A 26800-nucleotide genomic window follows, 5' to 3' on the forward strand; every position below is an offset into this window, starting at 1 on the left:
CTGGGATTTTTTTCCTTCAAAAGCATTTCTGAACTTCATCCGTTTTTAGCTGGTGAAATTGTAAAACTAAAACTCCTGCCAGCTCTGTATCTGTTTGGTGGACCCTTGTGGCACAATGCTTGCTCACCCAGTACACCTTTCCTCATTCTAAAGCAGCCAGGAACTTTGTCTGGTGTGACTTACTCTGTTAGAAGGCAGCAGCAAGTCAGCTCTGGTGAAGGAGGACCTGTTTGCAAGCCAGGTTCTCTGCTGAATTTATAAAATCGCCAAGGTGCAGAAGGCATGAAGCTGGCACAGCTGCTGCTTCCTCTTTTGCCCAGTTCGAAAGTATAGAAAAAAACACTGACACTTTTCCCTGTTAGTTGCTTGCAGTGTGGAGATGACTTTGCTTCCTCTGCTGCCTCTGCACAGCCTTCCTTTTCTCACTGGCAGTCTTGGTCACACGACATAAACACCAACCAAGCACTGTGCAAATACTCTGCCTGCTAGCGAGAAGTAAGAGTGTCCAGTACCACACCACATCAGCCCCACGGCCCCAGACAGCCCAGGATTTACTCTTCTACTTTGTGGAGTGTGTGCTTCCAATTAAGCATGTGTTTAAGAGCTGTTAATTTACCAGTGCTTAAACTACTGTAATCCATTGGCCAAAACATAGGCTTGAATTCACGTAGCCAAAAATTCTAATCATGGAGGAAAGGAGACATAAAGTTAACAGTTAGGAACATTGAAAAGTAATTTTAAGACAAATGGTTTCTTTTCTTAAAACACATCTGCATATTGCTTTTATAGCAAGGATTTGGAAACAAAAGATATGCATAAAAGAGGCAGTTGTTTTATCCCGGTCATGTTTCCTATTTGAAGAGAATGAGATTCTTTCCATATCACATGAAAAATTTCAGGGCTGCTGTTAACTTTACGCATAAAGCACCCCTTTGCAATGGTTCCTGACACAACCACTGTGCGCAGACAGAACATGTTTTTCCCACCTCATGACGCAGGGTAACCAAATGTGGTTACAATCTGTTTAGATTTTGAGGAATCCAGGAGACTCAGGCTTAACATGTGCTGAACAGTCATGAAGCTTGTTTTAAGAGATGCCAGCAGTCATATACAAGTAATTTTTTTTATGCTGGTTAAGTAGTTTCTAGACAGAAGTTTGTCTGCAAGACAAGTAGCTGGAGTGGAGAAGAAAGTTTATTTTCCAAAAATAAAAGCTAGACTTTTTCCAAGACTTATTGTAGTCTTCCCATATCCAGCTAACATGTTCCAATAGTGTCATTTAATATTTGCTTTCATCTGAATGACTTTGCAGCTTACAAAATTGTTAAATGTTTTAAGCAGAAAAGCCTTTCTCCAAACCCTATGTTCCTGGAAGCATTCCCACTTCCATGTACTCTAATAAAAGCTGTTACCTGTTATGACTGATCTTCCTTTCTCATACCCTTAGGCCATTACACTACAAAAACACCACTGCAAATCACACAGCTGGAGAGACCTTACAGGAGTTTTCAACTGCAAGTTATACACAGAAAAAAACTCGTATTTCAGAGAAGCATTTTTTTTGTGAAAAACAGATCCTAAGGGCTAGCATCAGGTCTGATTGGCCAGATTTACTACAACCCACTGGCTGAATTGGATTCTACACCTCCCAAAGAAGAATTTGAATATCCTTGTAATAGTGGATTTATAAGCCCTGTACCTCTGCTCCACCGCTGCAGTGCACTGCCACTCAAATGGGTGTATTTATAATAGCACTACGGTTGAGGTCAGAAGCACACCTTTGAAGCAAATTTTCTACCTGTTGCCCCTTGCAATGCCTCATTCCTCATCACAGGGCAGGCTTGGAGCGCACCAACATCACTCCTTTCACATGCCACCACACCAGGAGATTTTTTTTTCCGGCAAGCAAGGGGCGTCCAGTCCGCAGGGCCAAAGGCGAGCCCTCAAGATGCTCCAGTGGTGGGCAGCACGTCCTCCGCACCGGTTGTTTTGCTCTAAAGCCCTGCCTGGGGCAGGGCAGGGCAGCGCAGGCTGGTGCAGGGTCCCCAGCCCGGGGCAGAGCCGCACCGCGCAGGGAGCTGCCGGCGGCCGAGGCCGCCCCAGCTGCCGCCCTCTGCCTCCTGCCAGGCTGTGCCACGGGGGCAGCCAGCCCCACGGCAGGGAACGGGCATCCACCTCGCAAGCTCTTGCAGGTGCCCTTGTCACCTGCGGGAGCTTTAACTCGGCAGCTGCCTGCCAGAGGCATTTTGCACGTGGCAAAGCTAGGTGAGCTGTTGCTGCTTTTAAGTGTTTGCCTGACGTTTGAAAAGAGCTGTTGTTCCTGCTGCTGGGTCTCGTTACAGCCGAGAGAGCTCAACTCCTGGCAGCATTAGTCACACCCGTTGTCCCGCCAGAGGCTAGTGGTGTGGGAGCTGTTTTGCAAGAGCTACGGGCTGAGCCTTTCAAGAGCCGTTTGTTTAATTGTTTAACCCTTTGTTTAACGCTAATTTATTACTTCCTCCCGAGAAAGAAATACAATCTTTAGCCTAGAAAAATATGATGATTCTCCAGCAGTAAAAGTGAGCTGCCACACCAGCAGGAAAGCCAGGCGTAACTGCGTGACTCCTCTGCTAAGGTCCCAGGTGGGAGATGTGACCAAGAAAAACACCGTGTCCCGCTGTGCTTGCCAGGAAATCAGCCACTTGCCAGGGAGGCATTTCTCACCTCTCCAGGACACCACAGGGAGTGGATGGAGATGGTCTTGCCAGGAGCTCAGTGCCACTCGCAGTAGGGGTGAGACGTAAGGCACATTTTATTCCCCAGACTTTTTGTACTTACACGTAACATCCTATGCTCATTATGTCCTCGGTGACTTCTTCAGTCATAACATCAAATTTCAAATCTCACTGTAGGATGGGATGTGCTGTCAACATGAGTGTGACTGGAAAAACTTATTTATTAGCAGAAGGGAGTTTATGAACATGTTATGACTTTCTTCTTCATCTGATTCATGCTGAGATTATCCCAGACACTTCAGGGCAGAAGTAAACTAGGATGCACACATACATTTCCCCTGCCAGTGGTGTCCATATTTCACGCAGGCATGAATAACTAGAAATTTGTAGATAAGAAGTGGAAAATTCTTTCCTCTATCTGAAGTACTTTAAAGGGCTCCTTCTGTGCTATGCTCCCAGCCTTCCTTATCATTTGGTAGTGTTGTTAGCATTGTTGTAGCGCTGATGATTTAAACAGAAGAGAGGAACAAATTTTTAATTTTGCATTTCTTCTCTCTAGTAATGCTTAAAAAAAAAATTTTCTCTGGGTTAAGAGACAAAGTTAGTGGGATTTACGGACTAGCTTACTGGTACAACTGCAAGAAACCAATTTAGGTTAGGTTAGGCTAGGCTAGGCTGGGTGAGGAGCAGGGCAAATGGAGTGAAGATACTTGGGGTTAGAAAGTCCTTTCTCGGGAAGTGCAGTGTTGTTCCTGCTTAGTGCTACATACGGTGACGTCATGGGGTGGGGGAAGAGGAAAGAGGAGGGGTGATCTCCTATCGAACAGCTGGTGCAGCTGTAGGGAGAAAAAAGGAGAAAGATCAGGAGCAGCAGCAGCAGCAGCAATCTGACCCCTGCAACAGGTAATATCTCTTGAGCACAGGTGACCTAGACTGCTCAAATGCGAAAAGGATGGCGGGGGGGGGGGGGGCGAAGTGGAGTGGGATGTGCCTGCGAGAGAAAAGTACATCTTTTGTACTGGTTCTCAGCAGCTTTCTTCTTCCTGAGCTTGCAGTGCTTGCAGCTTGTCACAGGGGTGGGAGGAGGAAGGGGTAGAAGTTCAGACCAATATGACTTAAAAGGAAACCGTGTCAGCAGAGGGGCTTTTCTAGCAGACCTATCCTGAAAAAAAAAAAAAAAAGGAACATCGCTCTCTGGTTTCAGTGCGAGGGTTGCTTCCTCCTGTGCAGCCAGCCAGTATGGGCGCACGGGAAGGCAGCAGTGCCATGGCTGTGGAGGCAGGGAAGTGCGCACTTCATGCAGGCCTGGGTGGGACCTCCCCTGAGAGGGACCCGAGTGTGGCCTTCATCCTGGCACCTTGCAAGGGACACTGAGCCAGGGCAAGGGCTGCCCTGAGCTGAGTGCTGCTGGGTGCTACCTGTCAGCTTTGTTCGAGGGGGAGCTGGTCCTGACCACCCTTCAGACACTGAGGGTACCTACCTCCCTGCTTACCTCTGATGGTAGCTACCACAGACACACACTGTGCTAAAAGTAATAAAATGCAGCAATTATACTTATGTGATTTTTCTGCCTGTGGAAATAGATCAGGCTTTGCAAGCTAAAACTGTATCGATGGTAAAATCTCTGCTGGTGAATAAAAGGGAAAAGAGGATGTGTGGGACCATGCTGCTGTGTGTGCTAGTTCAGAGTGGTCTTACGTTTCATCTAGTTTCCTAGGTTTTCAGCCCAGAGGGAAAGCAGATAAAGCTTTACACTGAGCAAGGTTGATCCTGAATATGATAAACGCATCCCTAGCATTTCAATGTGTTTGGTATAAAATCAGCCACAGTAAGTGACGTGGAACTGACAATGAAAACAACAGACAGCAAGTCCAGCCTCCTGTGTCTCTGTACTGCAAGACCCATGTGTGTTTCTCCTGTAATCAATGCAGGCAGCATACTGAAATGTGCAGTGCTCCTCCAATACCTTCAAATGAAAGCACCCTGAAAGTGTTAAAGCACATCACACTAGAAGGAATAAATGCAGCAGCAAGTCCACTTTACAAAGCAGGCACCAGGGAGGCCAAGTGAGGTTTGTAAGGTCAGCCAGCAAGCCTGGGGCAGGGTCAGGAACTGAACAGCTACCTGGTGGATTGCTCATCAGTGTTTTGTCTGCAAGGGTGAGGTGAATGTGGAACTGTGCCTGCTGTGAACGGAGGGGAGCAGAAAATCTACTTAAAGCCCGTCTCTTCTGCCAGTGACCTTTCAAATAGAAGCAGATGGCTGAATTTTGTGTTGTGACACAAAACTGTTAGGACAGTGAAACAGGTTATCCTCAGTCTGCTTCTGGTTCTCTAGGTAAAGAGATCAACCTTTGGATGAGAAAGACCTTAGAGAACAGTTACATTTCAGTTTCCTTTGAGTACACTGAAATCACCTTTTATTCTCTGCAGATTTCTTCACTTCTGTAAAAGGCTTCTGTTTGGTCTTAGGTACCTTTTGTGCGGCGATTAACACAGTAGGATGAAACCCCATTTTGAGATCAGGGCCGTTCCTTCACACAGTGGAGAGCATCACCAAGTGAGGGAGCTGTGCTGCTCACAGCTCTGGGGTGGGGAGTGGTCCTCCAGGTAACACCGGCACGCTGCCCACCAGCACATCTCTACACTTCACTGGGAATATGGGGCCCTCCATAAATGCCAACAGCGTGTATACATTTCAGTAGTCACCAGTACATTTTAAAGATGTTGAGTTCTAACATACGACGGCTGCCATATTGCCAAAACACTAGCGTGAAGCTGCATTTATAAATATCCACTTGGTTATGTCCTGTTTAGCCAAGATTAAGCAGCTTAAGAATTGTAAAGACAACAATTTTCTACCCAGCCAGTAGAGGAAGAGTTTGGCAAATAATCACAAATCACTGAAAGACAAGTTCTGAGGATGAGAGACAGATGTAGCAAACTAAACTTCAGAAGAAGAGAGAAATCATATGCTCAGCTTGCATCCAGCGCAAAGCCTACATGGCAATACCAGACCAAAGAGACTGGTGAAAGTGCGCACTGGAAAGCCTCAATATTTTTATAACTGTTCCTGTAACTTTCATACCCATTACAGTAATTCCTATACATCCAGTAATAAGGCTGTTTCTTAAATCAGAACAATGTTCTTAATTTTTTGCCTTTTTTAATGTACAGTGTCCCATCTTTTTTTCTTACCACAGAAGAGAACAAAGTGTCATTCAGTAATAAAGCAGATGGGATTTTGGGTCAATATTTATAGAGCTCACTGGACTTTAGTCCAATTAAGTTGTATCATACTTTTCCCAAAAGGAGTGTTAAGGGAATACATTCCTTTGTCTGGGTCCTCATATGTCTTATTTTCATGGTATCAAAGGGCACTGATGTCTCTTGGGAGGTAAATTATGCCAGCAAATCTTTCTGTGCTTATAGAAGTGATGATATGAATAGCAGCCATCCTGTGTAACAGGAAGAGAGGAAGAAAGGCATTTTCTATGACCTCCCTAGGATATGCTTAGATTAAAAATTTAGGAGATAGGTTTATCTAGATCAATTTACGGAAGTGTGTATTGTTATTTATGGTCTTGATCCAATGCTGGGAATGAAGTATATGCATTTATAATATTTAGATATTTCTAAACACAGAATTTCACTGTGTTTGTTAATGTACAGATACAAATGAAATAAAGTTTAATGGCAGAGACGAACTACATGAACACACTGGATCAAGGGGCAACTTAAAGAGATCTTACTGCCTATTGGGGCAGGAAATTAATTGGTCAAACACAAGAGATAAATTCTAGTAAAAAATTAACAAATTAATTTCCCACAAAGGTAGATAGTCCTTTTCATAGCTGGAGGACAGGCAAGCCTCTCTCTCTGGAATAAGTCAGAAGAAAATACATTTATGGGAAAGGGAAATTAAGTGTCTCCAGAGCCTATTAAGATTTGCAAAAAGTTAGATTACCTATGAAAATTAGGTTACAATTAGCTACAAGAGTTAGTCTGCTCCAACAGGAGAAGACTCACTTTATTAAATGCAACTGGAAACCCAGGCTGTACAGAAAAACAAAGACCCTAATTTAAAGTTTATCTTGAAAACCTGTAGAGCAAGTTGGTAAAAAAAGAGAAAGACAGATATCCTTCAAACTGCATCAAATAAAAGCAGATTGAAATGTGGCTTTCTTTTCCATTTCTTCACCTACATTTTTATAAATACTTAAAACTATGGTGTCTGCTGGAGACACTGCAAATTATTTGCATTGTACTTTAAGCTGTCTTGAGCGCATGCTAGAGGCATGTCTTCTGGGAAGAACAGGATAAACCTCACCCAGGTGCAGAAATCCTGCTGCTGTCTGCGGGAGTCCAAGACCCTCATCAGGGCTGCGGTGGGTGAGACCCCAGCAGTCCCTCGAGTCTGGTCACACCGTCAAGGTAGAGCCAAGCCAAGGGGCTCAGGCTTGAATCCAGCAGTCAATGGAGTGTCTTTGTTTAGTTACTTTTTTCTCTGGAGGGACAAATTTCACTGTATGGCCACAGATCACCCTAATCCGTGGTGGAAACTCAGCAAATTTTTCTGGGCATAACCTAGGTATATCAGCAAAGGGAGCCTTTGATCCATTAGGGAAAGTACTGTTCTGTGACCTCTGACAGACACAGACAGTTTCACTGATCTGTTTACATTTCAGCTGTTTTCCTTTGATTTACTAACATGTCCAAAGAGGGTGCAATTTCTACAGGTCAAAAGCTTGAATATTGTAGTAAGTCATACAGTTTGCATTTTCACCTCCACAGCTTTACCATGAACACCTACCTCTTTGTGTATGACTTAATGCAATTCTGTGGACATTCCTGGATATTTACAAATATGATCATCAGGTTCATGTCATTTGGAAAAGGTAGGATTCCTTCTATATTTTCCTTAAACATTTTAAGAGACAGTGGCACACAGAAACATCAAATTAGAGATAAAGTTAGGATTCTGAATAGGTGTATGTCCAATACCAGGCGCTGTAATTTCAGTTAGAAAAACATTGTGTCTTCCATTAAAAAGGACAAACGAATTACTGGTACTTACATTCTGCCTGTGTCACATCAGGAATGAACCTTTTGTTTTGCTAATGAGCTTTAATATTCAGCAGCATGCTATTAACGTTTGACTTGGACATAGACCTAAATGTGATTAGGTCCAGTTGTTATGGTGAATATTAATCTTATTGAAGCCACTAGGAGTGAATATCTTTGTGGTTATTGCACATGACTCTCTATCTCCAAAAACATTACAACATATTTCTCTTTCCATTGCCTGGGGTTAAGGCACAAAAATAGAAAACTAGTGACTGGAAATTTAAAATAATGGTGGGCAGTTGTAGACACATAAAATACCTATTTTGTGGTCTACTTGTTTTAGGAAGTGCCATGGGTACAGATACAGGCAGGAACTCAACATCTCCTCATGTTTAGACGTTCCTCGTACATTTCCTCAACATTTCCTCATATTTAGAAATATCCTAGAGTGATATCTTTAAACCAACACATCCTGCACAGTGTCTTCCAGTGCATCAAGTATAGGGGATCCCATTCTTTTCTCAGCTTCCTGCCTCTGTCAGAGCCACACGTACAGAGTGGACTGCCTCCTCCCCTCCCTGAAGCTTTGCTTCTCGTACCCAAAAGTTTGGTACTGTGTGAACTTTATTTCTTGTCATCTCCAGTGGTGATAGGGCAAGAGCAAACCCAATAGTTGGTGCAGGCTTTCACCATATAACCACCCTCTAATTATCCTCTTCACTTCGCCTGTAGATTCATTGGCCGACACATTTTACTCCATAGGACTTGTAATGCGCCTTTGCCAGCTGTTGTCTATATTGGAGATCCTACACATCCTCACCGGCATTGATAAAAGCCGTCTCTTCCCAAGGATTTTGCAGGTAAGTCCACTTCTCAAGACCCTCCTTCCACGACCTACACGCTTCAGCTCTGCCTGCCCCTGGGGACAAGCCCAGGCTGAACTACCCTGAATGGTCCACCTGCACCCTTCCTGAGGGATCTTGGTCTGCTAATGGTTTGCTGACTGCAGGAACTGTGCCCTCAGAACTGGGTTGGGAAAGAGCTGCTCTCTGAACTTTTTTCTTTTTGAGTGAAACTTCATAGTGAGTGCCCCACGCCCAGCCCACAACAGCAGGGACCTGGAAGATGTCCAGAGGAGCGGCCACCTGCAGAAATGGGGCAGCCCCCATTTCTAGGGCGCCATAGGTGGCTGAGGATGCTACCTCCCCAGCCAACTTGTTTACAGCCAGGAGACAAAATTTTAGAGCCTAAGTTTCAGTAGCTAATTCTTTTCCATGCCATTTCCTCACTGACAAGTGCATATTTATTTTGTAGACAAGCACAAGATGAGATTTTGTGGGTAGCAAAGGGATGGCAGTGAGAAAACCACCAGCACATCAAGCCTCCTAAAACAGGGTTTGCTGGCGGTTATGGAGCATGGAAGGAAAAGAATCGATAAAGAGAAATTAAGGGACTGAAGAAGAATTAATGCTGGGAGGGGAATGAAATGAGTATTGTCATATTCCTGCTGTAAGGGTCTCTGCCCTCTCAAACCCAGATAGAGGCAAATTGTGGCAACATCCAGAGGTTCTGATGCTGTTAAGGGGTTTACAGGGCATATGTTCAGCTGTAGACAGCCAGCCAGCCAAAAGATCACATGCTACAGCAGAAACCAAGATGATTCTCTGACATTTTCCTTAGCACACTCTTGTTTTCTGTTGGGAGTTAATCTCAAGTTCTGGTATTTTTGTTAATGTATTGGAAAAACTAAAAATGTTGACTTGAGTTTACCTTCAAACCTTTCCAATCCTTAGTATTTGAATAATGGTGAAACTGGTCGTTGCTCTCAGCAGTCAGAAGGTAGAAGAGTAAAAGTAGTTAGTTATGTTTTTAGTTTTCGGGATAGCCCATATTGTCAAATGACATATTGCATGGGTGAAGATGTTCCTCTTTTTAAATCTCCATTAGAAATTGATTGACTAATACAGATCTCTGTTCTTCATGCTGCTCACTAAGTATGGTAGCAAATTCGTCAAACTGCAATTAACTTTTTTTCCCTGCCTAAATCTACATGCTTTTACACTAATCTAGGAAAAAAAAAAGTATCCTATCTAATGTGTCCTGTAACAAATCTCATGTCATCTGTTGGAGAGAAAAGCAGCCTGCTAATGCTAATAGTCATTAAAGAAAGGCTTGTCCTGGCAGAGTTTACACATTCCCCAGCCCTGACATAGTCCATTCCGTTCCTACCCAGCCCTGCAGAAGCAGAGATCAGGGAAGCCTGCACAAACACTGCTCTATGTTGCCACAAAAGACACTAGATATGAAATGGATAGTCTGAGCAAGAAACTTTCTTGGGCAGTGCAATTGCCGCAGTACTCTCCAGGGCAGCATGGAGAAAGTGGGTCAGGGAACGATATGGCACTGTGACTCCAAACATTTGGCTCACAACAAAGATAGCTTTGGATCCTTAGTTCTTTCCCCAAGTGTTCTCTTACTGCAAACACAACTCTCTTGCCTTGATGTTAGCAGTAGTCTCATGCTGTCCAAGCAAGATGTACAAGCTCTTTGGTGTAGACTCTGCTTTCACTTGGGTTGCCCTGCTTTTGCTGTGAGAGTGCAGGTCAAGCAGTTGTGTGCCAACAGTACGCCCATATGCCTTGCCACACTCTCCTCCCTGCCCCTTAGGAAAAAAGAAAAGATGTATTTTCCACAATGAACTGGGGAAGGACAGTTAAAGATGCTTACCTTACTGCAGCCTACTGCGTAGTCAGGGCACTGGTAAAGCTGCAAGAATTTGACAGTGGCTGCCCTGTTCTGCGTTCCCACCACCTGTTCTGACTCTAAGCTTAAAACATATCATTATGCATTCCTCAGGCCATGCAACACGTGCATATCCACAGTGAAGTTCATCTCAGGTGATCTCTAGGATGAGAGAACAGCTGGCTCTGGCAATGTCAGGGGAGCACATGGGTGGAGGTAATGCCACCTTTAAAACAAGCTGTGAAAGAACCTCTGTGGTGGTTGGTTGGTTTGTAGACATAGCAGAAGCAAGATTTAAGCAGAGTTTGAATGAAGGATTTCTGCCAAATACCCCATTTATTGTGGTTTAGTAGCATTTACAAGGAACACTTTGAGATACACATTACAGATAGTGGAAGAGCAAACTCAGAGGTGTTTTCTAGAAAACCCCTTCAGGATGGCCTCACTGAGGGACAAAGTCTCAGGCCACCAGGCACCTGAGAAGGGTTAGGTAGGCCAAGGCCAAGTCACACCATGAAATAAAGATGAGTCCTGTGTGATGGATGCTCTGGAGGAAGGGAAGACAAGAGAGGGTCACAAAGTTGGTGCAAAGAGATGTCTCTCAGGGCATTTGCAGCTTGAATGACTGACAGGACAGGACAACATGTCACATGTCATTGCAGTTGCCAAAACAGAGAATAATGAAATCCAGTAATCTGGCCAAGGCGTAAAGGCTGATGGGAATGGTACTTTAACAAGTGAAAGAGTAGGAAAGATGTAAGAAAAGACTGCCGTTTTTGTGAACAAAACACCAGTTCTTCATCCTGTGCAAACAGGATTGGATTTGCCAGACTAAAAGTGATCTACTACAGCTTTGTGATAAAAAGATTAATTTTTAACTTAAACTATTTAGTAGCACTTTTCTTACTTTTTTTTTTAAACATTCTCTAAATTGAAGAGCTATGTAAGGGTTTCAGGTACCAAGTACGATACTGCACAGTCATGGTTATTAAAAAATGGAAGTGAATGTACTGCCTGCTCCTGCCCTAACCTCAGCTAGTCTAATTTGCTCTGTTTCACTTACTTGCTTCAAATGCCCAGGCTGCCTTGTGGAAATTTATGCCATTCTACAGAACTTACTGTATCTTGTGAGAGACCAATGCTGGGAGAGGAAGGAAATTCCAGTTTGATTTTAACACAAAGAACAAGAAGAAATGAAAAATGAAACCATTGTATTTATGCTTTGTGAGGTGTCAGCACATACTTCCTTTTTATGAATTTGAAAACATAGAACTTCTAGTTTTGCCCTTTTTTTTCAAGCAAGAAAATAGCAACAGAGAATACGGTATTTTCATTCATGTAAGGACAGATGATCCGTAGAAGAAATGAGCTGTGGCTGAGGAGCAGCACATGCTTTTTATATACATGTGTATATATGTATGTGTGTATACACACACATATACATATGCATATATATGTGTGTGTGTATATTTATATATATACATGATTCCATGTACATATGTATAGATGTGTGTGTATAGGGGCACAATGTCAACAGACATTTACTGGAATCTCCTCTTCTTCAAATAGCAACCTGCCTTGTCACTTGCTGAAAAGGTCCCCAGCCTCTGACTAACCCCTGCATCTACCTTCAATTGTGTCTGGGTTACCTAAAAGTATGAGTGCTATGAAAGAAAAGGGCACAATGTCATAGAATCATAGATTCGTTTAGGTTGGAAAAGACCCTTAAGATCATCGAGTCCAATCGTAAAGCTAACACTGCCAAGTCTGCCAACAACCCGTGTCCCTAAGCGCCACGTCTACATGTCTTTTGAACATCTCCAGGGATGGTCGCTCCACCACTTCCCTTGGCAGCCTCTTCCAATGCTTGACAACCCTTTCGGTGAAGACATTTTTCCTAATATCCAATCTAAACCTCCCCTGGCACAACTTGAGGCTGTTTCCTCTCGTCTTATCACTTGTTACTTGGGAGAAGAGACTGACGACACCCACCTCGCTACAACCTCCTTTCAGGTAGTTGTAAGAGAGCGATAAGGTCTGCCTTCAGCCTCCTTTTCTCCAGACTAAAGAACCCCAGTTCCCTCAGCCGCTCCTCATAAGACTTGTTCTCTACACCCTTCACCAGCTTTGTTGACCTTCTCTGGACACCCTCCAGCACCTCAGTGTCTTTGTTGCAGTGAGGGGCCCAAAACTGAACACAGTGCCTTGCCAGCACGAAGCATAGGGCAATCACTTCCCTAGTCCTGCTGGCCACACTATTTCTGATACAAGCCAGGATGCCGTTGGCCTCCTTGGCCACCTGGGCACACTGCTGGCTCATATCCAGCTGGCTGTTGACAAACACCCCCCCAGGTACTTTTCCTCTGGGCAGCTTTCCAGCCACTCTTCCCCAAGCCTGTAGCGCTGCATGGGGTTGTTGTGACCCAAGTGCAGGACATGGCACTTGGCCTTGTTGAACCTCATACAACTGGCCTTGGCCCATCGATCCAGCCTGTCCAGATCCCTCTGTAGAGCCTTCCTACCCTCGAGCAGATCAACACTCCCTCCCAACTTCATGTCATCTGCAAACTTGAAGGGAATAAAGGCAAGCAAGCAGGCAACCTCCTGATTTACACAGAAAAGCAGTAGAATGCCACTATATCCTCATGAGGACATCACAATTGCCCTGAGCAGCCAGGCCTGTGTCATGCTCCACAGACATGCTCCAGACCAAGGCCACAGGCTGTTTTCAGTTTCGGCCTCTGATGGCTGCTTTGTGCATCCCTTTGTTTGCTGGCTGAGACTGCTGTCTAACAGGAACAGAAGACCTACAGGGGACCTGCTTTGTGTCAGGTCCAGTTCCCTGCTCTTGCAGGTGCTTAACCTACTTCACACAGTTTGATTACTGACTTCCATCATCTGCAAGTAGTGAGGCTGAGTTACTCCACTGTTCCCCGTCCCAAACATGAATCCTCTGATGGAGGAAATCTGCTGAGCCCCAGCTAGGTGATACTCGCTGCTTCTTGTGCATCTGCTTGTGCCCCGGGGAGAGAAGGAAATCCACAGCCTCTTCCACTCCCAGACCATAAGGCTGAATTGTGGGTCTCCATAGCTACTTTGTCTCATTGGCCAGTGCTTATCCTTTTGAAATTGGGCATGGTAGCTACCTGTGTACTGCTTATCCTTTTATCTCACTGGAACAGGATCAGCTCCTCATCACTTGACCCATGCTGTTTTCTAGCACTTTTCTACCCAGCCACCTCTTGAAGAGCAAGTGACTGTTTGGAAAATCTGCCAGCTCTCACATCTGAAAATACCTTTTCATCAAGAGACAATTCCCTGAAACATCCCTCATATTAACAATATTGCAGAACTCTCTGTCCACGTCCCAGTCTGATTTTAGGGTCGGTAACAAAATGCCCACACCACCAATGCTGCACTCCTTTACCTCCCTCCACCAAAATGATTTTAACTCAGGTTCTACTTTATTTATTCTCACCAGCACACAATCCCGTTCAGTGTTCGCACTGCTTTTACCTTTGTTTTGATTTCCCTCTTGTGATGGTTGTCCCACCATGCTTCTCCTATCTCTGTTGTATCTGGTTTCAGATCCTGCATCAATACTTCCAGTTCCCCCATTTTCTTGCCAGGTTCCTCAGCATCAGCGTACAAACATAGGACTTACTATCTCTCACTCTCTCTTTCCTGGCCCATCTATACAGAAGTCTGCCAACATCTGACCTTCTTAGAAATAAATTCCTCTGTTAGGGACCAATGGGATCAGCAGCACAAGATGACAGTCAGGGCAGAGTGAGAGGCAGCAAAAGCATTTTTATCTGTTGTGGCCCCTCAGTGCTTTTCAGGATGAGGAACCAGATCCCTAGGGGATGGACATGCTCTCTTTCTGTACGAAAAATTGCTCTCACGTAATTTTGCTGAATAGTGAAGTGATGGCTGGTTTATCTGACAGATGTGGTTTGGAAAAAAAAGTCTGTAGGCAAAATGTTCCACGCAAGAACCAGTAAACAAACATTATGTAGCAAAACTACCACACAAACTTGCTGAGAGGCCAAGTTCTTACTTCGTTTAAGGTAGGAGTAAGGGGAAGGGGGAAAACCAGTGAAGAAGAATGGCTGCGCTTATAAAAACCACCTTGTTAGTCCGTTTTCATTTCATGACTTTTCACTGACTTGACATCTTAACCCACAAAATCATTAAACCTAAGGTACCTTATGGAAGAGATGGCAGCAGATATAAAAAAAACAGATGAAGCTATACTGATTTATACCAATTGAATAGATGCATGTTTTCTCCTTCAATGCTTTCAAATAGGGTGTGAATCAGAGTGAACCAGTACTGTTCTGGGAAAGTTTCACAAGCAACTGTTGGCAGTACTGAATACTACACATCTTTATTTTACAGGGCAGGGCATGGATACTGATAGGAAACTTGTCCAAGAAAGCTGCAAAAAGACACACTTGTTTTTAATTTCTTGAGCTTTAATATTGCCAAAGTATTTTTTTAAGCTGGAGACACTGCCTGTTCAATCCACTTTTCTATCTTCTTGCTTGTAAAGGCATACCTTGTGGGTTGGGTAAGATTCAACTGCTAGAAAAATGCTATCACGTAAGTATTACAGCAATAATTCACATAAATGACAAGCTTAAACGCACTTCTCCTAGCCAGGAATAAGAAGGAAAGAAAAATAAGGAATTCTGCTTTTCCTCTTCCTTTCTGCAATCTTAACGTGAGAGAGATCCCTTGGGATGCAGATCTCCAAGCCATGGAAAGCAGAGCTGGGACTATCAAATAGCACTGTCTGGCATACTACCCACCCAAGGGCCTCCTGTATCCCATGGCCTCCCAGGCAGCCTATAAGCAAGGAAGCTTACCCCCGCCAGCCCTCCAGGCACCGGGGCGCTGTGGGAGGAGTCCTTGCTCCCATGACCTCACCTGGCTCATCCACAGGTTTCCTGGGCTACAAACCCAAGTCATCCCCGTTGGCAAGCAAACCTCCACCCTCACCATAGCAGATCTATGATGTTGCAGCCAACAGTCTCCAGTTCCCCGAGCTGGAGGCCAATGGGGCCTTGAACAAAAGCAGGCCAAGAAGTGAAACGTTCACTGGACCATTTGTGAAGAGCAAACCACATTCACCTGTGGCCTCCTATTTTACCAAAATAGCACAGAAATGACAGCTATAGAAGGTGCAACCTGAATTCACAGTTCTTTTTTTCTTTTCAGATCGCTGAGAGAATAATTATTTTATTTGTCGTGATCAACAGTCAGGAAGAAGTTCAAGGGAAATATGTCGTGTGTGTTTTATTTTTCCTTTGGAATTTATTAGATGTGGTCAGGTAAGGAGTCAACAGCGAAACCACGAGGGAAAATGGGTCATTCTTGTGAGCAGAACCCCACCCCCACTGTGCTGCAGGGTCATTTCATTATTTCAAAACCGGTAGAAAAGCATACTATCCATTTTAAATAAAAGCTTGGCCCTTACAAGCTACTTACTGGTTTTTACAAAAATCTGCACAGTTGAGCAGCAGAGTGACTTACAGAAGTAAATCATTGCATTAACATTTGTAGTTCAAAGGCTTTGCCCTTTTTAACAAAAATTTAGAAGGAAATCACAACTACCTCCCAGGAAACAGCAATTTCCGAAACTGATTTACAATCCTATTGCTTTAATTTATTTTTTTTTTTAGCATCTCACTTTGATCCAAGATTGGCAGCACAGTAAGGCAGCACCAGTAGAGCTTCTTACTAAGACAGAAAGACTATTCTGCGTTAATTGCACTGTGCTTTCCAAAAAGCCAAGAGCTCCTGCTGCAGAGACTGAGAATTTCAGTGTAGTAGGGCATATATCACATGGCAGGGACAACGCGAATGAGGCAAAATGGATAGGAATACAATTCAGGATTTTTATCGCAAAAATTTTTTATGGTGGAAGGTTACCAGTACCTCCCTGTGGTAAAAGTATAATGGTGAAAATTCCACGTTACTGACTTTTGCATCGATATCTGAAGTCAGTAAACATTTCTCAAATGTAACTTAAGCCTCTATGGTCCTCAGTTTGTAGACTTAGAGCAGGGAAGACATATGGAATTAAGAAGCATTTTAACACGACATAGCCCTCATCGCAACCTCTGTATGGGAGCAAAATTTTTTCTTTTTTCTTTCTGCTAAAATAGCTTTCTGCTATTTTAAATGCATTGCTTTGGGGACTGCCTGGGCAATATGGATTTAGGCAGCAAAGGAAACGTATGTTATAAAAGAGATGTGAAAAAGGGAAATGTCAGGACTGGCAAGAAAGTTTTTAAGTCTGCTTCAGAGTATTTCTACTACATGTGTTAATAAACTACTACTTGTATTAATTATTTGGATTGTTGCTCCATGCCATTTCATTTTGAAATTTGTAAAGCTAAAATAGTAGAACCTAATCTCAAATGAAAGTGTTCTGTGCAGCTGGAGAGAGGCCAAAAGTGTAAACAATATTGGCTGTAAAGTCCTGTCAGCGCATAACAGTCCTATCAATGCATCATTATTTTCTATCATTGCTAAAGAACATAGTCCAGCATCATAGCAGTAACAGCAGCTCTTTAATAGGCAAGATAGTGTGGTCTACAGCAGCAAATGACCAATTCAAATAATAACGCATAGTACAACTCATACAGATTTAGAATTCTTACCCAATTTATTTTACAGCATCTGTGCCATGTCCTAGCATCTCAAAGAAGCAGTCATGTCTAAAAGTGTACAGGAATCTATCCCATCCCTGAGCCAACTAGTCTTGAAGTATTAGAAGTTTTTCCACATAGTTCTTCAGGGACATAAGTATCCTGTGCATTATGGCTAATGATATACTGAGAGCAAATTCTGCAAGGTTTTCTATATCTGATCTTTCCTGCTTACACTACAAACAGCCAAAGAAGGTGTATAGGGGATGGAGCAGCTGTTTCCTTTTTGTATTGGGTTGAGAGTATGCCTAAAAGCAATAATAATAAAAAATGGAGACAATCCTGAAGGTGGCAGAGGGCAAACTTGAGAGAAAATGATACATTTATAGCCTATCAAACTCTTCTACAGTCCAGGAATCATGCAAACTTAGTCACATGAATTAATAAGAAGGGAATACAGAAAGTTTGTTTAATGCTGGTTCCATCTGTCTGAAACAGTCCTGGCTAACAGTGGCTTAAAAATCCTTATTTTCATATCTCTAGCAGGACCACAAGGCAAAAAGCCTTTCAGCTGACCGAAAATGCGATCAGACCTGTTTCTCTGGTGTTTGGAAAGCTGCTGTACCACTTTTAGATCAAACTAGCTAGGATTAGCTCACCTTTGGAGACTGAAGTCCTAGGCATTCTGGTCTCCCAGTGAGCAACACTAACAGCCACAGTAAGAATAAAACGCTGCAGTAACATTGGAGGGCAACTGCTTTTTTCGCACCTACTACCCCTTCTAAAGCCCAAGGGAGGGGCAGCCATACTACAGATTAAATACCTGTGATTACCTTGCTGTTTAGCCTCCTCCAGCAGTGGTTTAGCTAGGTCAGCAGTCATAAATCAGGATTTTCTCAGTCCCAAGCAACAGTCATATTCTGCCTGCCCCTCTCAGTTGTAATATCCCTATCTGAAATCCATTTTCTGATAGACCAATACGAAATCGTGCTGGTTTCTGATAAAAGCTTTTGGCCTGGAGGGCTGTATTGCTGTCTGCCTGCTTTAGCGTAGCACCACAGACAACCCTTCCAAAGCAATGAACCATCTACTTTCAGACATCAATTACAGGCTGAACAATACTGTTGCAGTATTGCTCTGAAATTTTCTGATAGGCAGCTCCAAGCTCTTCTGCAACTCCCTTGGATTTTTCAAGAATGTATCTTTATTTTAAAGACATGATCATTCTCTCTGAGCTCATCTGCTGTTCCTTTTGGTGCAGGTACACTTACAACATGTTAGCAAGGATGGGAATATACTACCTACCACTGACATGGCTCAACTTTTCACTGTGCATCCCGCTCTATCCCCTTTCAGTTCTGGCTAAAGGTAAGGAGATGGGAAAGGTACCAATTACTTGCTTCCTTAATCTTCTTCAGTAAAATTTGATCAGTTCAATTGTGATTTGTGTTTAAGATATTTATTTTTCTGTTGCCAAAGTAGTCATAAATGTTTATATAATCTCATATTAACCTGTGTGTCACCCGTCTTTCTCTTTTTTTGTGCTTTTTTCCTTAATGGCGGTTCTCTGGGGTTTGTGTGTCTGGTTTTGGTTTGGTTTGGTTTTTTAACAGTATGGGAAAGCATTCATTTTTCTGGGTAAAGCAGGAAAATACCCCCACAAAAGACACACGGATTCCCCCATTCCAGACTGACCACATTAGACAGCAAGTCCCAAAGTTGCCTTCTCCCCCACTGAGGCTGACCTTACTGGCTCAGGCCATACTTAGCAGCTGATCACTTAGACCAGGAAATGTGCCCACTGAGATCACACTGAAAGCAGTGCAACTACAGGAGTACCAGAACTTGTGACTGAATAGGAAATACTTGCTAATTCTAGTACTAAGAGCAATTAGCACCTCAGACCTACAAAACTGAACTCAAGGAGAAAACAACATGTGCATATGCATATGAATGACATGGTAAATTCAGCATATAATATAGCTGTCTATGCCTTAAAGGTAACTGACTTTTATATGAAGCTTTTTGATGTTCTTCCACCTCTTTTTAACTAAAGATTTACCATGTTATTTTACAGCATTTGCAATTTGTGTTTCACTGCCGTATTTTGAATCCTTTGGCACATACTCCATCAAGCTACCATTTCCATTCGCCTTTTCAATCTACTTCCCCTATGTTCTGAAAATGTACCTGCTAGTGCTCTTTATAGGTAAGTATCTCATATTCCAGAAAGCTGGGTCTCAACACAACGGGGTTGCCTACAACAACAAAAAATCAAATCAGTATAGCTTCTTTCCCAAACTCTCTCTCTGCCACATCTCCTGCAGACCACTACAGGGAAGCTTATCACCAGCTGTCTTGATTTCTGATGTCTTTCAAATACAAATAATTGAATTTGCAAGAGACACTGTGTGTGAGAGGCATAAAAATACAAACCAAAAATATAGAAATTGCTTCAATGATCCTGGCCTTACAACTACTTAACTGAAGTTTGCTTTTTTTTTTTTCCTTAAAAAAAAATCAATTCCCATTTGACCATACCATCACTCTGTGCAACCCCTCCTCACTCATTCCTCCTAGCTGGTATGAGAAGTTTTATCTAAATTAAGACTTTTATAGCTTGATTATCCAAAGGGGTGAAAAAAGACCCCACCCCCAAACCTGCATGTAAATAGACCCCTTCTTCTCAACAAAATACTTTTGAAAAATTTGAACTGAATTTTCCTGCATTACAGCCAAGTCTTCGTTCTGTCATTGGCTTTAACACTAATTTGAAGGATCTCATCTTTGTGATGCAGTGTTCCTAAGTTCATGGAAGGAACTGGGCAAAGTTGCCATATGAAGGCTCATACTGTTCCTTCTAAATGAACTGAAGACACTTTGGACTCTACTCCCTTGTTCTTACACCATTTTGTGTTTTGATTCAGGTATGTGCTTTATCATCCAGAACCTCTTCTCCGAAAGGAAGGCACACCTAGGGACAGGCAACATCAAAAAGAAAAGAAGCTAAGTTGATATTTTGTTTGGAAATAAGAAATATATACCCAGTGGGCTGCTGCATATCATAGGTTAAAAAGAAATTAGACAAAGATTTTCAATGCAAAACTTCTGTTTGCGTGTACATTATCTGTCTGTATAGAATTTTCAGATAAGGCAGGTCTCTTTAATGCACCTCAAAAATAACGCAGCTCAAAATAACTAGTTACTTTGAAAGTTTTGACTTCAAATGGCAGTAGTTTTAAAAATAAATATATTTTTTCTAACATATATTAGAGAACGCTGAAAAAAATTGAAGTGTGCCTCCACTCACAATCACACCAACAACCTTTATTTTGGTGTTAATTCTTGCCTCATTAGCAACAGATATTCTGTAATGACAAAATCAATTTAATCTATACGATTATTTTATATTAGGCCAACATGTATGTGCCTCATATATATAAACGCTAAATTGGCCAGAACTGGAATCTCTCAAGGAGCAGAAGCTGGAAACTTTGCAACCTATGAGAGTCACATGGTGATAAGCCCCAGGCATTCACAAAGGATCCCTCACATTCTTGTCCAACCTTCACTTCTCCAAACAAGATTCCAGAAAATGCAGCTAAACCACAAAGGCAAGTGATCAGGTACTCATCTATGGTATATTCAAGGGAATATTTAAGGATCAGAAGTAAAAACTTATAATCATGCGACTGGCAGACATCAAGAATCTCTTTCCCCACAATGATTTTCTTCCATGCTGAACAGCAGACAGATATGCAAAAGAAGTGTACAGTAGTCAGGCCAAATATATACTGTTCTTTAAAGGGAAGTGAATGACTATCAAAAGCTATGTGCAAAATTCTAACCATTTTACTGAAGTGCGTTGCTCCTCATACTTCTGTAGACTGACTATCTGTGAGAATGCAAGTAGAACATAGTCTCTTCAAAGGCTGGGAATAAAGAATACAGACAGTAACCCAGTGGACTGTACAAGCAAAAATGGACAAATAACTGCCTAGAGGCTGGCAGGGGCTCTTCTGATATTTCATCCATATTGACTATCGCCTACATTTGAATTCAAGCAGGTGGGGGAGAAAAGTGAGGCTATTTTTTTGAGCTTGACTGAAAACTAAGGGGAGGGAGGAAAGATAATAGTTGGAGGAGGAAAGATAAAAGTTGGAGGGAAGATAATATTTAAAGGGAAAATGAACACTATCACAATATGAAGAGGCTTTTGCCTGTGTGACTTTCTAAACCATGCAGCCTAAGAGGGTATGTAAGGAAAGAGTGAAGCTGGCCTCAATGAACTCATTTGTTTGTTATGAAAGGTCACCTACTATAATTTTTGTTTATTTAATACACGTGGCAGACAATGCCTGCAGACTATTGTGACCACTGGAGTATTTGCAAACCATAAGCAACAAAGTCATGCGTGCAATAGTATAGGGTCAACCCTGGATTTTTTTTTTTGAAAGCACTGCAAACAGAGGTAGGAATTTGGAACTGGTTAGAGAAACAGAAGTACTTCCACTTTGGAATTCTGTCTGACCCAAACTGATTCAAGTGTGGACAACGTGAAGAAACGTATAGAGCAGCTGAATAGGATGACAGCTTTGAAGAAGAGAGCCAGAACAAGAACACATCAAACCACTGTGTAACATGCTAAAGGTGAAACATGGACATTTTTCCCCTTGGAAATTCAATCTAATGTGTTTGTCATCAAACTGTCTAGAGTTAACATGCCCTGTAAGAGGAAACATGACATATGATATTGTATTGGATCTCTGTGGCAAGTGGGGAAGCTGCAGGGATGGCCTCCGTGAGAAGCAGCCAGGGGCTTCCCCAATGCCAGACACAGCTAGTTCCAGCTAGCTCCGAAACAGAGCCATCGCAGGACACTGCTGAGCCAAACAGCAAAGCTGATGGCACCTCTGTGAAAACAGATTTGAGAAAGGGTAAAAAACGCTACGTAGCAGCTGTGAGAGAGAAGAATAAGAAAAATGTGACAGAAAGAGCTCTGCAGACACCACGGTTAGTGGGGAAAGACAGGAGGAGGTGCTCCACGCACTGCAGCAGATTCCCCTGCAGCCCATGGGGAAGACCATGGTGGAGCAGGTTGTCCCTCTGCAACCCATGGAGGACAACGCTAGACACGACACCCATGCTACAGCAGGTGGATGTGACCCGAAGGAAGCTGCAGCCCATGGAGAGCCCACACAGGAGCAAGTTCCTGGCAGGAACTGTGGCCCATGAGAGACCCACACTGGAGCAGCCTTTTCCATGATCCTTTCATGGAAAGGACCCATGCTAGAGCAGTTCTTGAAGAGCTGCAGCCTGTGAGAAGGAACCATGCTGCAGCAGTTCATGAAGGACTGTATCGCATGGGAGGGACCCCATGCTGGAGCAGGGGAACAGTGTGAAGAAGAACAAGCATCAGAGATGAAGGTTTACAAGCTGACTGCCACCCCCATTCCCTACCCACCCTGCACTTCTTGGGGAGGGAGGAGGTAGAAGAGTCAGGAATGAAGGAGTGAAGTTGAGCTTAGGAAGAAGGGAGGGGTGGGGCAAAGGTGTTTTTAGTTTTGTCTTTGTTTCTTACCACCCTACTCTATTTTTAGTTGGCAATAAATTACTCTTCCCCAAGTCAAGTCTGTTTTTGTGACAGTAAATGGTAAACGATCTCCCTGTCTGCAGGTTAGACTAACAGTTCTGTAGTTCCCTGGGTCTTCCCTCATGCCCTTGTGGTAAATTAGAATAATAGTGGCTAGCTTCCAGTCAGCAGGGACCTCCCCAGACTCCCAAGACCTATAGTAGATGATTGAGAGGGGTCCTGCTGTAACATCTACCAGCTCCTTCAGTACTCTGGGATGAATCCCGTCAGGCCCCAGGGACTTACAAAGATTCAGCTGATGCAAGTGGCCATTTACAATTTCAGTGTCCACAAAAGGAGAGTCACTGCTCCTACATGTCCTCCAACTCAGAGAACCAGGCAGCCCAAGGTCTTTGAGTATTATTAAAGACTGAGGCAAAAAAAAAGCACTGAAGGCCTCTGCCTTTTCTTCATCTCTGTCTGTCAGGTGACTATCTTCACGAAGTATTGGTCCAATACCTTCTTTAGACCTCCTCTTACTCTTAACATACGCAAAAAATAATTTTTTCTTATCTGACCCAACACTGGCCAGTTTCAACTCTAGTTGAACTTTGGCCTTTTGTGTTTTCTCCTGACACATGTGAACCACAGCTCTGTACTCTTCCTGTGAAGCCTGACCTTGTTTCTGGAGATCATACAATTTCTTTTCTGCCTAACGTCTGAGAGGAGCTTCCTGTTCAGCCAAGCTGGTTTTCTGCCCTGCTTGCTTGACTTTTGGCACAATGGGATTGACTGCTCCTGTGCTTCTAAAATGTGGTTCTTAAAAACTGACCAGCACTCATGGATCCCTAAGACCTCAAAAGCAGATTCCAAGGGCACACTGCTAACTAGCTCCCTGAGCAGCTTTAAGTTTGCTCTCTTGGAATCCAGGGTAGCAACTCTGCTGACCTTTTTTCTCATTACGCCAAAAAATTTAAACTGAACCATTTCATGATCACTGTGGCCAAGACAGCCACCTACCATCACATCTCCCATGAGTCCTCTATTCAAAACCAACAAATCTAAGAGGGCATCTTTCCTAGTTGGCTCACTGAGTGCATGTGACAAGAAATTATCTTCAACATACTTCTGGAATTCCCCAGACTTGCTTGTCACAGTGGTGTGGTATTCCCAGTTGATGTCTGGGAAGTTGAAATCTCCCATAACTACAAGGGCTACCAATCCAGAGATTTCTCCTAATTGCCCATAGAATCAATCATCAGTGCTATCATCCTGGCTCAGTGAACAATAGTAGACACCCACAACAACATCTGCTTTGTTTTCCATCCTCCTAATCCTCACCCAAAGGCTCTCAACCACATCATCCCTAACTGTAAGGGCTGTACAGTCAAACCTCTCCCTTACGTATAGTGGAACTCCTCCACCTTGCCTGCCCTGCTTATCCCTCCTGAACTCCCTATAGCCCTGCATCCAACACTCTAGTCTTGAGATTCATTCCACCAAGTCTCACTAATACCAGTGACATCATAGCTCTGGGAACTGACCAACACTTCCAGTTCATACTGTTTGTTTCTCATACTGCATGCACTAGTGTACAACCATTTCAGATATGCTCCTAAACCAATGCTCCCTGGAGCTGTGTTAGCATTGCCACCCTCAAGCAGTGCTATGCCATCCCTTGGCTTACCTTTTCTACTGTATGTCAGTATAGTTTAATTCACTGCTCTACTATGCAAACTAAAACACAGCATGTGGGCATTACCCAGAGATTCCCTTTAAAAAAAGGCAAACTTTTCATCTGAATTAAAATGCTAATACATATGCAAACTCAGATGAGTAAAGGTGTAAGTTAGTTTGAAACAGTACACTAGAGATGGCACCATTAAACATGTGACATATTTGGCTTTGTTAGAGGTTACTTAGAAGTGCACACAAATGGAAATGTCATGCACTGAGATACTGACTCAGTGACAATCACTTTCAGTGAATCCTTCTGTACATTCACCTTTAGACTGTCTTCTCAGTATACAGCTGCATACAGAGCAGGAAATTACCATTATTATACACTATTTCGGAAATACAAACAAGTACTGCATTAATCCTCCACACACCTAATCACTGAAGAAATGTCTAATCGCTGTGGGAAGCTCACTGTAACCTGTTACGTGAGAAAAGCCCATAAAGAAGTCAGAGGAGAATTTCTTCTGCAGAGGAGATGTTATTAGTCCTGAAATTAAGAGAATTCCTGCAATAGGGTGTGGCTTCTAGATGTAGGGCAATAACATTTCACACAAGGTGGTCAAAATCAACAATGCTCTCACTAGTACTGCTTTGGAAGACATTACAGACCAGTGCCCAAGCAATTATATTCAGTTAGTTTTTGTCTACTCTAGTGAGGAGGATTGCTAAATACAAACCCCCTTTTAAAGTCTGTCTTAGCCAGACTGCAAAGTGGAAAAGTTCTCTATTCCTTCAGAAAGAGAAGAGTATTAAATAAGGAAAATGGCAGGGGGTAATCTATTTAAGATGGCAAAGGTGGAAAAGAGTTGCTATGTTGTCTGTCCTTTTTGCCTAGAGGCAGAGAAAAACTCTGCTTATGTGCAAAGGAAGGTAAAAGAGATGAGAACAGTTAGAAGTGGAAGGAAAACTGAAACCATCCTGGAGCTGGGGACATAGCAGCCATTAGGATCGTTGACTTATTTCAATTATGTTGATAAAGCTGTTGCAAAATTGACAAGCATACCACCCCTTTCAGAAACCCTGCTCACATTATATACCTTTAATGTGTTCTCACTACTGCGCAAGAGCATCATGTTATTACTAAAAAAGGGTTATCAGTTAAAAAGTAATGCTCATTCAGAAGTCTGTTACACTAAAACATACTTTAGTAAATAGGCTACATCCAAACAAATTTTACAAGTCTTTTTTTTTTTACCCACTCCTACAAAGCTTCCATGAGTTAAAAGAAATATTCCACTCCAGTTTTCGAGGCTTCCAGGTGTCATTGACACAACTCAACTGAAACCACTGAATATGTGTTTCTCATTTAGATTCAGTACAGCCCAAACCATGCTACGTAGTTTGTAAAAGAACAACACCCCATCAGTGAAAAACAAAACACTGTTGTTCATCTTATGAGTCTTTGGGAGGAGATAAAAGGATGAAAAAAAAAAAAATATCCAAAACCTTCTGATAGGAAATCTCTTTGAAATTGGTCTTCTTGATGCCTGAGTTGTAATATTATGCTTTCAGGTATGAACAGTTTTCTTCATTTGACAAGATACAGTATGAAGCTACCACCCATATGCTTTAGTCCACACTGCCTTCTTCTTGAACTCTGCAAGAGATCTCAAGGCCAGAAGTGTAACTGTGAAGACAAGGACAAATGACATTAATTTGTGCAGTCCAAACTGGAAAAGATGTGACAGTATTCTCCCTAGTCATTTTACTAACGCAGGTATAGATTCAGTGCTCCTTTTACTGACTCTTTTCATGACTTTTTACAGACGAGGGTCTCCAACAACCCTTAGCATTGTTTCTGGTGGAGATTAGCAGACACAACAGGGGAATTCTGAAATTTATCAGAGAGTGACTGAAGACTGCAGACCCTCAAAACAAGGCTAATTATCCTAGTAATGCAAATAACTTATAACCGGATTTCAAGAAGCCATGTTTAGGTCCAACAAATCAGGTGATTCAAAGGAGCTGCCTTGTGTTAATGGAAAGAAGCACAAGCACACTCACTTCCCTTAAGAGTATTTGCGGTGTCCTCTTAAAATGACTTGCACAGATTATATTCACAATCTTACATCTCTAGGTGAGCAATGGAGTGCATGCTAGGGCCACATGCCATTACTGTAATTCATGTACTTCCCATCTTTCTTTTCATACATCTTTTCAGCAACCCTCATTTCTCTATCCTTTCTTGTCAGACCACTCTACTAGGCTGTCACTTCCTGTCTCCTATGCCTTCCCCACAGTTCAGTCTTCAGTTGCACCTGAATAAATTGTTATGTGATTTCTATTCTAGCACTGGAGTGTTTCCAA

The 26800-nt window shown here is 42.8% G+C and overlaps 2 protein-coding genes across 6 annotated transcripts in view; one reads left to right on the forward strand and one right to left on the reverse strand.

Moving 5' to 3' along the window:
- The first annotated feature begins 3200 nt into the window (after nucleotides 1-3200).
- Nucleotides 3201-21480, forward strand: HACD4 (3-hydroxyacyl-CoA dehydratase 4). Of its 4 annotated transcripts, XM_052778448.1 has the most exons (7): nucleotides 3206-3617; nucleotides 7508-7611; nucleotides 8513-8640; nucleotides 15746-15858; nucleotides 18443-18549; nucleotides 19259-19390; nucleotides 20109-21480. In XM_052778448.1, exons 2-7 carry the CDS (start codon nucleotides 7515-7517, stop codon nucleotides 20189-20191), a joined length of 660 nt encoding a protein of 219 aa, XP_052634408.1. In that variant the 5' UTR covers nucleotides 3206-3617; nucleotides 7508-7514; the 3' UTR covers nucleotides 20192-21480. The 4 variants fall into 4 exon arrangements, with proteins under 4 accessions (XP_052634405.1, XP_052634408.1, XP_052634406.1 ...); XM_052778445.1 differs by having other exon boundaries at nucleotides 3201-3617; nucleotides 8543-8640; nucleotides 19259-21480; XM_052778447.1 differs by lacking the exons at nucleotides 3206-3617; nucleotides 7508-7611 and adding an exon at nucleotides 8285-8390 and having other exon boundaries at nucleotides 19259-21480.
- Nucleotides 17085-26800, reverse strand: part of FOCAD (focadhesin) — a 138035-nt gene continuing 128319 nt past the window's right edge. For both annotated transcript variants that reach the window (XM_052778443.1, XM_052778442.1), the window contains one exon: nucleotides 17085-26120. In XM_052778443.1, coding sequence (XP_052634403.1) covers nucleotides 26047-26120 — 74 coding nt within the window. In that variant the 3' untranslated portion in view covers nucleotides 17085-26046. The remainder of the gene's footprint in view (nucleotides 26121-26800) is intronic.

Source organism: Harpia harpyja, chromosome Z (genome assembly GCF_026419915.1).
Source record: "Harpia harpyja isolate bHarHar1 chromosome Z, bHarHar1 primary haplotype, whole genome shotgun sequence".
Classification (NCBI taxonomy): domain Eukaryota; kingdom Metazoa; phylum Chordata; class Aves; order Accipitriformes; family Accipitridae; genus Harpia; species Harpia harpyja.

Coding starts and splice junctions, on each gene's coding strand:
- HACD4 (XM_052778445.1), top strand. CDS start 7,515: ATGAACACCTACCTCTTTGTGTATGACTTAATGCAATTCTGTGGACAT. Junction 7,612..8,542: donor GTTCATGTCATTTGGAAAAG/GTAGGATTCCTT, acceptor TTTACTCCATAG/GACTTGTAATGCGCCTTTGC. Junction 18,550..19,258: donor CCTTTCAGTTCTGGCTAAAG/GTAAGGAGATGG, acceptor GTTATTTTACAG/CATTTGCAATTTGTGTTTCA.